This window comes from Enoplosus armatus, chromosome 12 (assembly GCF_043641665.1).
Source record: "Enoplosus armatus isolate fEnoArm2 chromosome 12, fEnoArm2.hap1, whole genome shotgun sequence".
In the NCBI taxonomy this organism is placed as follows: Eukaryota; Metazoa; Chordata; class Actinopteri; order Centrarchiformes; family Enoplosidae; genus Enoplosus; species Enoplosus armatus.
Genome location: NC_092191.1, coordinates 21,095,012 through 21,108,805, shown reverse-complemented (window position 1 = coordinate 21,108,805; position 13,794 = coordinate 21,095,012). Strand labels below are relative to the sequence as shown.

General features: G+C 45.4%; 1 protein-coding gene across 3 annotated transcripts in view; it reads right to left on the bottom strand.

The window, feature by feature from the left end:
• The window catches only part of rims1a (regulating synaptic membrane exocytosis 1a), a 77,382-nt gene that overhangs the window by 53,320 nt on the left and 10,268 nt on the right, over positions 1-13,794 (bottom strand). For all 3 annotated transcript variants that reach the window (XM_070915641.1, XM_070915642.1, XM_070915643.1), the window contains exon 3: positions 356-566. In XM_070915641.1, the coding sequence (XP_070771742.1) occupies positions 356-566 (211 nt within the window). The remainder of the gene's footprint in view (positions 1-355; positions 567-13,794) is intronic.

Here is a 13,794-nt window from a genome sequence, read left to right as displayed (position 1 = left end):
AATAATTCAAATGGAGTGCGAAAACAAATGCTTTATACTTTTCCTTTAACCTCCAAACAGTTGATACAACACAATACAGTTCTATTTCTATTTCACAAGCTCGTGTCATTTCTTCAAATGCTTCTTTTTTTTTGTTTCTTTCTTTCTTTCTTTCTTTTTTGGCCTTAGATTTGATTCGATTGAAGATGTACCTATCTCAGTATCATGCAGGCACGAGGACAATTGGAAATGTTGGAGGAAAATTGGAAGTGTGGCTTGCGGGAAATAGGGGATGATGATTAATGAGCTGAAAAATAAAATGAGCTAGTGAAAGACAATTTGATAAGATTAAAGTACAATTTAAGTCATATCTTACCGTGTTAGATCGCAGGGAGACTCGCCCCCCACAGCGGGCGCAGAACTTGGTCTGGCAGTACGAGCACAGGTTCCCGCAGCCGTCTGCGAACTTGGTCTTGTGGCAGATGCCGCAGGTCGGCGCGTCGTCCCGGTGAACGGCCGAGCCCGCCGCCACTGAGGCCTGCCGGATCACCGTCTCCCTGTAGCTGGACAACTGCTGCTGGATACCTCTGGAAGACAGAAAACAGGACGTGAGACATGAGTGATTTGGCACCGAAAACGAACACAAATGCAATGTGGAAAGACACACACCAGATCAATTGCCCGAACGCATAAAACAGACAGAAGAAGTAGTAGTCAAGGTACAAATAGCTGTTTGTACCTTATATGATTACATGTGACAAATACACTTGATTGATTGATTGACAGCCATGATTTGAGCTAAATGCTAATGTCTGCATGCTAATGCAATGCTCACAATGACAACGTTAAGATACTGACGTTTGACGGGTAACGGTTACCATGGTTACAATCTGAGTTGAAGCTGTAACCATGCTAGTTTTACAGGTGTTTGGTTGTTGAGCCATCCAGCTGCCAGTCGCCAAGACACTTCAGTCCCAAACCAAAAAATGTCAACCTCATGGTGGCGTCACAGGAAACGTCAGGGGATGACCAAAGTTACCGGGATTGATCCCCCGGCAACCACGCACAACATTTCATGGCAATCCACCCGATAGCTGTTGAGACCGACCCACCAACCAAGTGACCAACGGACAAACCTTTGCACTCCTACAGCTAGTGTGGATAGAAATAGAAACACGTGAAGAAATAAACGTCTTTCTGCTCCGGCATGAGTTCATCTATTGCAAAGAAATCAGAAAATCCTGACTCCATCCTGCTCTTTCGATTTCATTAGTTTCAGCGCTCCATAGTAATTCCATAAACACACAAATAAGGACACAAGTTAAAGGGTGATAAGATACAATCAAAGATTTTTTTATTATTTTTTTTTTAGTGGTTAAATAATAAATGAACGAAGGGGAGGAGAAGCGGACTGAAACCAGAGAGCGAAGGAGACAATCGCTGCATTAAGTCCAGTCGATATCACTGCTCTCTGTGCTGTTCGCGTGTTGTGGTGCAATCAACTTTTCTTTTTTTTTCTTTTTTTTTTGTGCGTCCGCTATTGTTTCAGGCTGCTTTGCCGACTCAAGAAAGTCTTCGGATCGATATGAGAACGAGAGGGGAAGAGTATTGGTTTTATCTGAGGCGCTACAGTATGTTGATTAATTGGATTTCACACCGTGGAGATAGAGGAGAGAGCAAATAGAGGGGAAACAGACCAAAGAGGAGAGGAGCTGATGCGCTGGGGGGAGGAGATACTGTATAGACATTTTTATTTTGAGCAGTCAGGCTGGTTATCCCGGCCGTCATCTGCGCAGGCAGATCGGATTTACAGAAGGGCTTGAAGGTGGCGGGGCAGGGAATCAAATCACATCCCGTGCATAACATATTCGTATACATACAGTGTACATCTGTAAAAAGAAGGAGGAGAGGAGAGGAAGTGAGACGGGAGGAGAAAAGATGTGACCCTTACTCACCAGGAGGAACTCATAGAAAGGAGTCCCCCCCCCCACCCCACCCCCTCGACTTAGTGACCTACAGTAACACCATCGCTGAGAAACCTCAGGGCATCACATTGACACAAAAAGAATCCAAGCCAACTACCTGACCCATCGGGCTGAAGCGACCAAAACACAACACAAACTCCTCTCATTGTTATAAATTGTTATTTGGCCCGAAAATACACCGACACAACAACCCCATATCTCAGCACTATAGCTGGTAAAAGGCTGAGGAAGACACTGGCTATGTACAGACTCAGCCTGGCCACTGGCGCAGGGGGGCTGTCCAGAGACCCTCCAGCACACGAATGACTCCCTTCATAGGAAAAAGTAGCTCTCTTTGGCTACAACACATGCATGCACCTCCTTCATACCACTTGTGTAAGTTTATATGTTCGAAAGTTCCGAACTATTATTCATGGATTTTGTTTCCATGTAAAATGTCATAATTTAATAATATAAAATGTAGCTTTGGCAATAATGTAACATTCAAGCTAATAAATAGTGCACCTGAGAGGGAAAAGGGCAATGAAGGAGAGAAGGGGAGTGAGGGACAGAGGAGAGTGGAGGGAAGAAGAAGAGGAGAAGAAAAAAAGTACAGAAAATACATAAGAGGAGATTGGAGAGGGGGGTGTGGAGGAAGAAAGAGGGGTGAGGTGGAGAGGAAAGAGTAGAAGGACGCTGAGAAGAGGAGGAGAAGAAGAGGAGAGCGGGGAAAGGATAGAGTGGAGGGAAGAGAGAGGAGGAAATGAGAACAGGGGGAGGAGGAGGGAGGGAAACAGCAGAAGGTGGGGAAGAAGGGAGGAGAGAAGACGAGGAGAAGAAATGAGAGGAGAGGACAGGAAATAAGCGGACTGGAGAGGGGAGGGGAGGAGAGGAGGGGAGGAAAAAGAAGAAGAGGAGGAGGAGAGGAAAGGAGAGGGGGGAAGGATGGATAAAAAGGAGGGGAAAGGATAAAAGAGGAGAGGAGGAGGAGAGGAGAGGAGGACAGGGTTTTATTGGTGGTTGTACATGAGAGATGGCAAGCGTTTCATTGTGACACATGACATTCTACATATTACGCCACAAAGTTTAAACCGCAAAACGGTGTCGCAGAAATGATGAAATGATTGGTATGAGTATCAATTTAGAAAGAGTACAGCATATGACTAGTAACGCGCCAGTATGAGTAGAGTATGAGAGAATGGACGGAAAAGGGCACGGTGTCGAGGTGACTTCGCCAAGCCGCGCTGGACCACAAGTTTCAAAATGAGCCCTGACCCCCTCGCGCCTTCAGTCAGCGCTCAGTCACCCAATCTGCTCCTGCTAACCTGATGTGACATCCAAAGCACTTCATATCACTGGCTTTGGCTGCGGCACAGTACTTACAGACTGGGAGTCAGCGATGCAGCTTCCTCCCCCATCAGCTCGGCCGGTTCGGAAAAAAAAAAAAAAAAAAAGAAAGAAGAAAAAAAAAAACTACAAATCCCAGCGGTGGAGGCCAGAGGAAGGGAAGTCCGGCATCCAGTCGTTTTGATAGAGAAATCGACGGGACTAAATACACCCTGAAAGGAGCCCTTCGGAGACTCCAAGGACCCAGTGGGTGCAACGCAACCCAGCTCTTGGAAATGTTAACACCTGCCCACGTCTCTTCTCTTGTCATCTCTACGCACACACACACACACACACACACACACACAAACTAACACGCACCCATGCAAACCCGCGGGAAAGTGCACTCACGCGCGCTTCCTGGGCGCGAGAGGCAAAGGTCACGGAGAGGTCACCTGCTGCTGCAGCACCGCAGGATTTACTTCCTGATCCATGGCTCTCACTGTGTCTGCCCCAACCCCTGGGCCTGCTCGCAGCCTAATAGAGTTAGACCAATATACAGTGCGGGCTTGATATATGGAGCCAGCGTGATTGATTATGTGTTTATTGTAGAACTGATCGATACTACATTGGTTGTTCATGGGAGGCCTTTAAACCGGACTGAATCCGGCGACTTTGGTCAGGCTTTGTTTCAGTACGATTATTAGTGCCTTATTTGTTATTTCGGAGGCACTGTTGTTGATGATCGGTGGCTTTAATCCAAAATAGCTTCTATTGGTATTAGGCCTAATACACCCATATTGGCTGGATGTAGCTACACTCGATGCTAAATGCACAGAGGGGCTCCTCACCACATCTCATTTCCCTCCGTCCTAACTGACATTCTCTCCCTGGGTTCATTGAGGGTTTTTTTTTAGTTTTTTTTTTTAGATTATTTCCAAAACGCTGTTGTTCTTCTTCTTCTGCCTTCCCACTCTGTTCGTCCGTCGCCTCTCTCTGTGTGGTTTCACCTCATGGCACAATTCCACCCGTGGAGCCCGTGGAAGGCTTTTAATGTGAAACACGCACTCCCTGGCCGCTTTATTGGGTATACCTATCCAATGTTATGCAATCCAGTACAACAAATCTGCCATTTATGTCCAGTTTTTGGTATTGGTTTTGTTGTTGTAGTCAGTGGTGGTGGTGTTGTACTGGACTGAATTACATTGACGTGTGTTTCTAACACTCTTCCCTCGCCTCATGTTTGTAACTGATGTGGGCAAAACGTTAGAAACTGTTAGCCCATTACCACTCAACATACTGAACTGAGCACCGGCGCCAACAATCGACTGTGGATACATGCATCATTGGGTGTTCATGATCTCCTTAGTCAACAGAAACCAGGAAGGCAAAGGACAATCTAACACGAACGTGGTGTGTACGTGTACGTGTGTGTGTGTGTGTGTGTATGTGTGTGTGTGATTTGCGATGACTGTGGCAAAGTAGGACGTACTGTAGAAGCAAACAATGAGGACAGTGGGCAGGAAATATATCAAGTGCGTCTCCGCAAATCAGTCAACCACAACAAGCCCATCAAATTATCTCTTGCAGGTGAGAAAAAAAAAGAAAAATAAAAGACCTTTATCGCATCAAATAACAGTGCCGGGAAACGTATATGTGGGGGGGGGGGAATCATTATGAGAACGAGAGCGGAGGGAGGGGAGGGAGAGGCAGGAAGACAGAGATCAGAGGGAAATGCACGGTGTGATGGAGAAACGGGTAGCGAGCTCATTAAGACAACGCAGAAGGAAAACATCCATATTCAAATGTGGGAAGACACAAGGTTAGAGCAAAGTGAGAATAAGAGCCTCACTTCTCCACGCAAACACGTGACAGACTCCAAGCACTCCGCTTTCCCATCGAAACTTTCAGCGCTTTCACTCTCGGACAACATGAAAACAAAACCCTTTGCGTGCGTGCGTGCGTGAGTTCGTGCGTGCATATGTACACATTTTAAAGAAACTGCGGCGGATTCACAGCGGGAAACAGCATTACCATAAAGTGTCTCGTAATTAAGCTGCGCGGCACTAACGAGCTCTGCACTCTTGACTCCGCACACAAAGACAAACCTAAGCGTTGTCCATGAGAATGCCAATTTAATTGGATTACATAAACGAGATGCACACTGCAAAAAAAAACAACAAAAAAACAAAAACAAAAACAAAAAAACATTTGGCCTGGTACTGAGAGGTAACAAATTTAAGATAATGATAGATTTCCAGAGTAAACCAACCCGTTCCCAGGCTTTTATTGAATTGTTTTCATAAAAGTACTATGATCTGTCAATTGCTGACTTTTTACAGGAAAAAGAGACAGGCATTTGTTGTTGTGTAGAGGTCAACAGTAGTTTAAATTGATGTTTTTTTCTAATTCACTTCGGGCCATTTATTACACTGTGCCGTCTTTAAATGTTATGTTTCTCAAAGGAAGTGAACAGATCTGTCGGTGGAGTCACAAAGTGACCTCGCAAATTGTCAGTTTCACTCGCTGTTAATGCTAGTGGAGTGAGTCTTGTGTTCCGAGATACTGGCAACTGCAAACTCCTGGAAGTTAAATGTTAAGCACCTCATCGAAAGATGATGTAATTTCACTGAAGGCTGGCACTGTTCTAATTTTTCATTTTACTGTCAAGAGATCCCACGAAAAGACCATTGGCTCTTACTGAAGACGTACATCTTCACAATTGTATAGTTCATATCTTTGAAGAAGGCTCAGGTATTTTCCTAAAACAGCTGGTCACTGTAGTTTTCATCAAGCGTTCCTCAAACAGGAGGAAATAGTGCATTTGTTGGGGACTATTTTCAGCTGCGGATGAACACACATTTGGTGCTTTAGTGAGTATTTCCAGCAGCGGGATTGAGTCAAAATAAACTCCAGTATTTGGTGTGTTTTTAACAGTTTTTAGACAACAGTGGAGCCCTGTGGTGCAGAGGAATAAGACATATCGGGCAATACCAAGAGGGTTCGAAGACAGGAGGAACGAAGGCGACGAATGAAAAGGGCGAGGACGGATGGAGGGTAGAGGAGCAGAGGGGGAGAAGAGGCAGGGAGGGGCTTCTGGACTAACTTTATAGCCCCGTGGCACATGCTACAATGCGCCGTAACTCAAAGCTGGACAGCACATGGACCTTTACCTGGCAAGGACAAACGGAGAGAGGACACACACACACACACACACCCAACCACCGTTCTTGCAGGGATATCCCTTGTTGGCATTTTAGCCCTAAGGATTTGAGCTTGAAATGCTGAATGTGCTGCGCAGGGAGAAGTACAGTCTACATTTTGAATAAAACGGATTCAATCCTACGTGAAAATGCTCGTGTAAAGCCACAGAATGCGATACCAGTCCCCGAGTTTCTAGTACATAAATTCTTCTTTCCATTTCACAGATGATTACAGTTTGATGGGAGTTCGGAAAAGGTGTTTATTTAGGTCACTGACCTATTCACCAGGTCACCTGAACACACTGTGGGTGCGTGTTAGCTCTTTAATCAATCGGACATACACACACACACACACACACGTTCTTTAAAACACGCGCGCACCTTTTTCTCTAACTGGGAACAAAACAATCCCATGAAAAGACCAAAACCAACAGTCTTAAGTATCGCCTGTGTAGTCGAACCCTGATCTGTCTTATGCCTCTGCGCCACAGAGCTCCATCAACACTATGAAACTATTAAAAACACATCACTGAGCCACAGCGCTGCACCGGGTGACATGCACCTTTATTGCCGTGAACGCACGCACACAACTACACGCCATCCCGCTGCCATAAATACAAGCCAGGGCCAGGTTAATCTACCATTGGGCCCCAGGGCAAGAGATGAGCTGTGGCCCTCTAAGCACCCATCAGGCCGGCTGACATACACCACTATCTGCCCCTGGTTGGTAGCGTGGACACATTAGTTTGTAATATTTTACAAACTCAGTTTCAGAATGTGCACCAGTGGAATATCCACTGAGACGCTGGGAGCAACCTTAAGTCCCTTACGATTCAAGTTTATATTGTGCTTAAGTTTATTACCAAACAAGCCATTAACTAATCAAATTACCACAAACTGCCTCACAGTGAAACTGGGGCCTTTACAGCCCCTGGGGGCCACTAGCACACCAAATGTGTATTAATCCACAGCTGAAAATAGTCCCTGACCAATTCGCTAATTAATATATGCTCACGTTTTGATGTCAGTTCCCAGGACATTTTTTCATTTTTTTGCTTTGTTGTTTTTGTTTTTGATGAAACTAGATATTTGTGACCCGTTTCAAAATATCTACATCTTCATTAGGAGCTAACAGAGTGCTGCAGGAATGAGTCATGAAACCCAGAAATGAGTTAGCATTCTTTACACTTCCTGTTCCCTCGTCTCGAAGTCAATGGGTTTTTGGTTAGGTGCATGAAATAAGGTCTGTGGTTGACACAAGCTTAGGAGGTTTTCATGTTTTGTATATGTATAAATATAGTCATGCAACCGTGGTGTAGTTTGTTTATAGCCTTATACGTTAGCTTGTTGCTTCTGGCGATTCCATTTACGCCTCAAAATTCGCAAAAGAGGTGTCCATTTGTGACGATTATCTTGCTGAACAAAACGTTTAAGTATCATAAACTTCTGTTTGCCACAGAGTTAATAATAATCCAAAATCCCATGGACATCCCTTTGGCTTTTTGTCGAGGCAACCAGGGCGACGCTAACTTCCCAGGGTTGGTCAGCCCTGCAGCGCTCTACGGGTTTGGGGCTGTGCCACAGACAAGGCATGGGACTTTATGAAGTATTGAGAGTTGGACGAACACATTGACGGTTTTGGTTTTTCATGGAATTTGTTGACAAGAAGAAAAAGTACAGAATAACGCCTGTCTTCTCAAATCGGCACGCTCCTCTCCGCAGCAGCCCCGCTTTTGCTTGCCGATGTTGAAGCTGGCCGGCACTCAGCAAACACTCAGTTTTAATGAAGACATTCTCAAGTTTCAAACCAACTCATCATTGTGTGGTCACTCATTCTCGCCTCTTGCTAATAACCTCCCAGTTCATTCTGTCGTTTTCCCCCAATTGCTTCCCAAAGTGGCTTTGGACCGCTCTCCGCCGGAGCCTGAATCCTCAATCAAAGCTTAAAGTTTCAGTTAAACAACTCCGAAGAGTGAAAGACCCCCCCCCCTCCACTCAACACACAGTGGATGTGTCCAAAAATGGGGCAGTTAAAATAGCTGAGTCCTTCAGTCCTTGAGCGGCATTGCTGCTGCTAAGCCAAGCGCTGGCACGGGCCCTCTCCAGTGTCCGGGGCTCTCACGAAGCAGGGTGGCATCGAGCTGGGATCGGGAGCCAGCTTCGACTCCTCTCCTGTAGTGACTCAGGCCTCTATATGGCCGAGCATGAGTCACTCCTCCAGTTCCTGGATCGATATTCAAAAAGCAGGCAGACATGAATCAAATAACAATGAGTCAGTGTCAGAGAAAATCACCTCGCAGCCATTTAGAAATTAGGCGCTCCAGCTCTCGCCGTCTCATTTGCTCTTCAACACTTATTTTTAAAGTAACTTCTGTCCCTCAGTCACTCAGCTTAGGCGAAGACCTTCAAAAGTCAAAGTTTCATTCTTTCCAGCAACTCTCTCTCAAACCTGTCTCCCTCTCAGCATCCTCTCCCCCCTCCCCTCAACTCTCTGTCACACTCCTGCCCCCCCCCCCAACTCACACACACACACACACACACATATACGCTCTGGCCGTGGAGGAGTCATCTGCAAGATTGATTGGAACTCATTCTGTGTCCTATAATAGACGAGTATTAAAAAGTTTCCTCCCCCTCGTGCTATTTGTGAAATTGAATGGAAGGTAAAATGCATGCCAGAATTGGAAATGGGTTTCCGGTTTGCAGAAGCTGTGTGTGTGTGTGTGTGTGTGTGTGTGTGTGTGTGTGTGTGTGTGCGTGCGTGCGTGCATAAAGAAAAGGAATTTTGTTTGCATGCAAAGGAGATCCACCTACACTCACTTTAACACATTATTATGTGCAGTTTATCACCTTCATAGGCTGACAGAAATGTGGGGATTATGAAACGGGTCACATATATTGTGTTAGGTTGCACCAAACTGACTCCATATGAAAAGGCGGTCTTTGAAGGCACCACGGGTGAGAAAAGAAAAAGAAAAAAAGACGCTTTAATTCTGCCAAAATGAAACACATTTTGTGTTTATTTTGAGTTGTTGACATCATGACACCATGAGCTATATTCTGGGGCCTTTTGGTGAGTGGACTCCTCCAAACCTGCGTTGCAGCTCTAGCTGTTGCTAGCCAGCTAATTAATGAAGGTTAGCTCTGTGCCGCTAACAGCTGAAGACTGATTGATGGGCGGATGTGGCGATATTATTGGTTGAAATAATAATGACTCGCTTATGTAAGCACACGTCATATTTAGTTTTATTTGTTTTATTCATATTCTGCATATATTCTTAAATCGGTGCACAATACTACCGGGGATGTGATCTAAAAAAAAAAAAAAGGGTTAAAAGACATTTTTCATTTTGTCATTTTTCCGACTTTAAATGACTAGAAGTAAAATGTGATCAAGCCGGAGCCCCGTCTCACCTCATACACTGAGCACCTTACATAAAAGTAGATAAAGTAATAAATAACAATCCTAAATAATTAAAACAATAGGGAACGCTATCAGTACCATATCCAGCTATATACCAACGTATACGTACGTGGCCCCCCTGTAGTGGCATTTAGGTTGGTTGATGGGATAAAACACAGGAGGGAAATGCCCACTTTGTGCGCTGTATTTTTTTTTGCTCTTTTACATCGCAATGCAAAAGATGTAGCACGGCCTCCCCTGATGTGGCTACGGCGGCAGAGTTAAGCAGTATTTGTCCTCGGTGTTGTTAGTTCGCTCGATGCAATTGTTTTTAATATGTGTTCCGTGAGATTAAAGTAGCTGTACATGCATTCTGCCCAAAACGGATGAGCGTGGTAATGACGATGAGCCTGGCTTCTGTGCTCACCTCTCCGTCAGTGCGTACATGCGCTGTGCCGTGGCCTGGCTGCTCACCATATGGCAGCAGGGACACGGAGAATCGCTCGCTCTCTAGTTTTCTCTTGCCTGTGCCAAGCTCCGTTGTTCCTCCTCCGTCCCCCCCCCCCCCCCCCCCCCCCACTTCCGCCAGAGAACTCGCCATGCTGAGCTGCTCGGCTGTGCTCCCACCTCACCCACCCTCCTCCCATCCTCGTCTTATATCACACTCTCTCCTATTCCCTCCCGGTCTCTGACAGCGTTTGTTTTTCGGCCTCATCGGAGAAGAGAGGCAAGTGACGTCAATCCTGTCGGCCCTCAGCAATTGCTCAAATTTGCGTTGGGTTTTGGTTGTAAAATAAACTGAAGAAGAACAGATGAGGGCTTTCGGGAAATCCCCACAGAGAAGAAAAGTGATGATTCACGCCAAAAGTGACAGTTGTGATTTAAGACGCGGCAGTGTGAGTGTATGCGATGCTTCTTACTGTAGCTCACCAAACCAACTCTCTCCTGGGCTTTTCTCTTTCCTCCTCTGCTCTTCTCACCTCCCCCTCCCTCCGCTTTCTCTGGACCCACCTCCCTGACTGGCCCTTCCAACCGCTCACTCCTTCCCCTCGCTCTTTCTCTCTCTCTCGCCCTCTCTTGTGCCTCCCATATTCTTCTTTCTATCAGGGAAAGTGTCGTTTTTTTTTGTGATTCTCGAAAACGAAATATCATCGCTGCCCTGTCTCAGCCTCTCCAGCAGTAACTCGCAGCCCCCGTAAAACACGGAGCACTGGAGAAAAGGCCTCTGCAATAGTTGAGCGCCCAAAGAAGCATTTTCATTTCAAACTATTTTTTTTTTTTTTTTGCTCAATGTACAGCCGCGAGCTAAGAAAGCGAAATTCTGGGGGCTGTTGTACTTGTGAACGGAGACAACTTGTGACCTCTGTTACAAACAGTGGTCCAGCTTATGATCCAGGTTCACCCAAAAAAAACAAAAACAAAATCCGAACTCGTGTTCATTTTGTCAGCCATTTGTCCGATTTAGTCTCAGTCTTAGCCCTGACACCAAAAGTCCATGTTGGTTTCAGTCATATTGGGTCCACCTCGTCCTTCTTCAATTTGTAGTCGACTAACCCTTGTTAGTCTTGTCCTGGTCGAAGAAACCCATGAACATTTTTAGTCTAAGTTTAGTCGACCAAAACGTTTTAGTCGTAAAAAGACCAGTTGACAAAAAAAATGAGACAAATAAGATTTAGTCCGGTTTATTTCAGGCTAAACGGTGCGTAGGAGCCATACTAAAAGCCTACTTGCGCACGAAATGTTCATACGCCCGGGCTCAGGGTTTACGTAGCCTACAGGTGCGCACATTCTCCTGTTTTCTTAGATCACAACTTTTGCGCCTCTTTCAGGCCCTGTTATGCGCGTACGCAGCGGTTATGAATGAGACCCCCGCTGCTACAAGATCAGCCACAAAATGACAGGGCTGTGTGCTTGAGAACGCAGCTTTGCAGAGAGGGAGTCTGGTCTGATGTGTTTAATCTAAGCAATGCATCCAGACATGAAGCATGTTCCCATTTGCATGTTTATCTTCAACCAACACCATTCGACAAATGAGGCCCCCGGATGAATGGAGCATGCTGTCTTTACAATAGATCACTTCGGATAGTTTGTACACCACTATTTACATACGTTTAGAAATAATCGCTTTTGCACACAGCACAGGCTTAGTGCCAGACAGCTGGCTATGGCCCGGCATATTTCATTCAAGCCCAGAACCAATTCTCCACCCAAAATGCTGTGCGACCTGTAGAGCGTCATGGAACCATTCAAAATTGACAATACGTGTAGCAATTATATTGTGCGTGCTTTAGCTTGGACGGCGTGTCTGAAACTCCAAATTAAACAAACTCAAGCAAGAGATTATCCAGTTTAGCTGCCTGGGCTACTGACTTTTATGTTCCGGCAAAACCCCCATATATAAGCAATGTCCCGTTGTGATGCATAACATTACACCACTGCCCTTTGTTATTTAGTTGGCTTAAGTCAATATGGATGAAAAAGGGCCCGCTGTTGCCATCATGTACTTTTCCCATCACCGCCCCACGCTGCAGCTAGCTGTCGTCAGGATGATGATCGGGCCACGCAGGGAGGTGTGCAGCCATCCAAGGGGCGAGAGGGAGGCTCGCTTTATGTGACGGTTGCATGTAAATACACATGTAATGTGATTTTTGTCTCCTCTTTTTTCCCCCATCAATGGAAATAAAGGGAGATTTCGTCATAGGTTCTATTTCTAAATTCCAGTTTAATGAAGTCAGTTTTGCATCTGGTTTCCATCATGTAAAAAAAGGTTGTTGGCGGATATATTTTGACGCAAAATGTTTTAATTCATTTGTACACGCATGATTCAGACGCAACTAAAGGATATCGAGGAATTGTGATGAGAGCCCGACTGTACAATTTAAAAAAAAATTTTTTTTTTAAATCTGATAATCTGGAGAGTAAAAAAAACCAAAAACATACGAGCGGATTTACATTTTAAATAAGCACATCTCATGTATTCATTTTCACTTAAAAGTGTTTATTAAATAATTGTGAGTTTCGGTGCTTTCTAGTGGACAAACGGCGTCATGGTGGAATTGTGCTTCAGACATTTCTTTGGCTTTTCTGTCCTGCAATTTTCCCGTTCATTTCATAGTTTCGTAGTATTCACGGTTCACGTCAGAGCTTCTCAAGGCAGAATATAATTCTTTTTTTCTCCAAGAGCATTGTTTCTGTTTGCCCTACAGTACGAGGCTCACCATCACCAGTTCATAGTTTACCCCGAGCTCAGTGCTTATAATCCCCTTATAATTGATCCCAATGCACTCCAGGTAAATGTTAATGAGCACACCGTGTGCGCCTGCATGCATGATGCCTTCTAAATCCTTATAAACACGGCTGCAAATAAAGTATATAAATAATGATGGCTGAAATGTAATGAAGAGGCCTTCAGCTTAATACAGTTAAATGACTTTCCAGGACTTTTCCAGGAGCTGTGGACATCCAGCGTGTCGCCTGGGATGTGGGGAGGCTGGGGTGAAGTCGGGGGTGGCTGTAAACACGTATTTGTCGTCAATGAGCTGACAACAACAGACCATTTCATTGATTATAGGCTCCGAAATCCCGACCTGGCCTTTGGATAAAAGGGCCGGCAGCAGTCTGGGGGCCCCATAAGGAGGGCGTTCACCTGCTCCGCGGTGTCGGTCAAGCTCTGGACCTCGTCACCATCCGCGGCCGAGTGGATGTGTCGGGAAGAAGAAGAAGAGCGCCTGAGAGGACACTTAGCTCCGACACACACCTTATTACTTAAGTGCACACACTCGCATACAAACACACACCCACTTGTAATTGGACAAATACCTAAAGAAGGCTATTTCTGGATTCAAGACTAGATGCGGCAGAGTGCAGAAGACTGATATGTGGGGAAAGGAAGGAAACGGAGCAGGGACCAAGCTCCTAG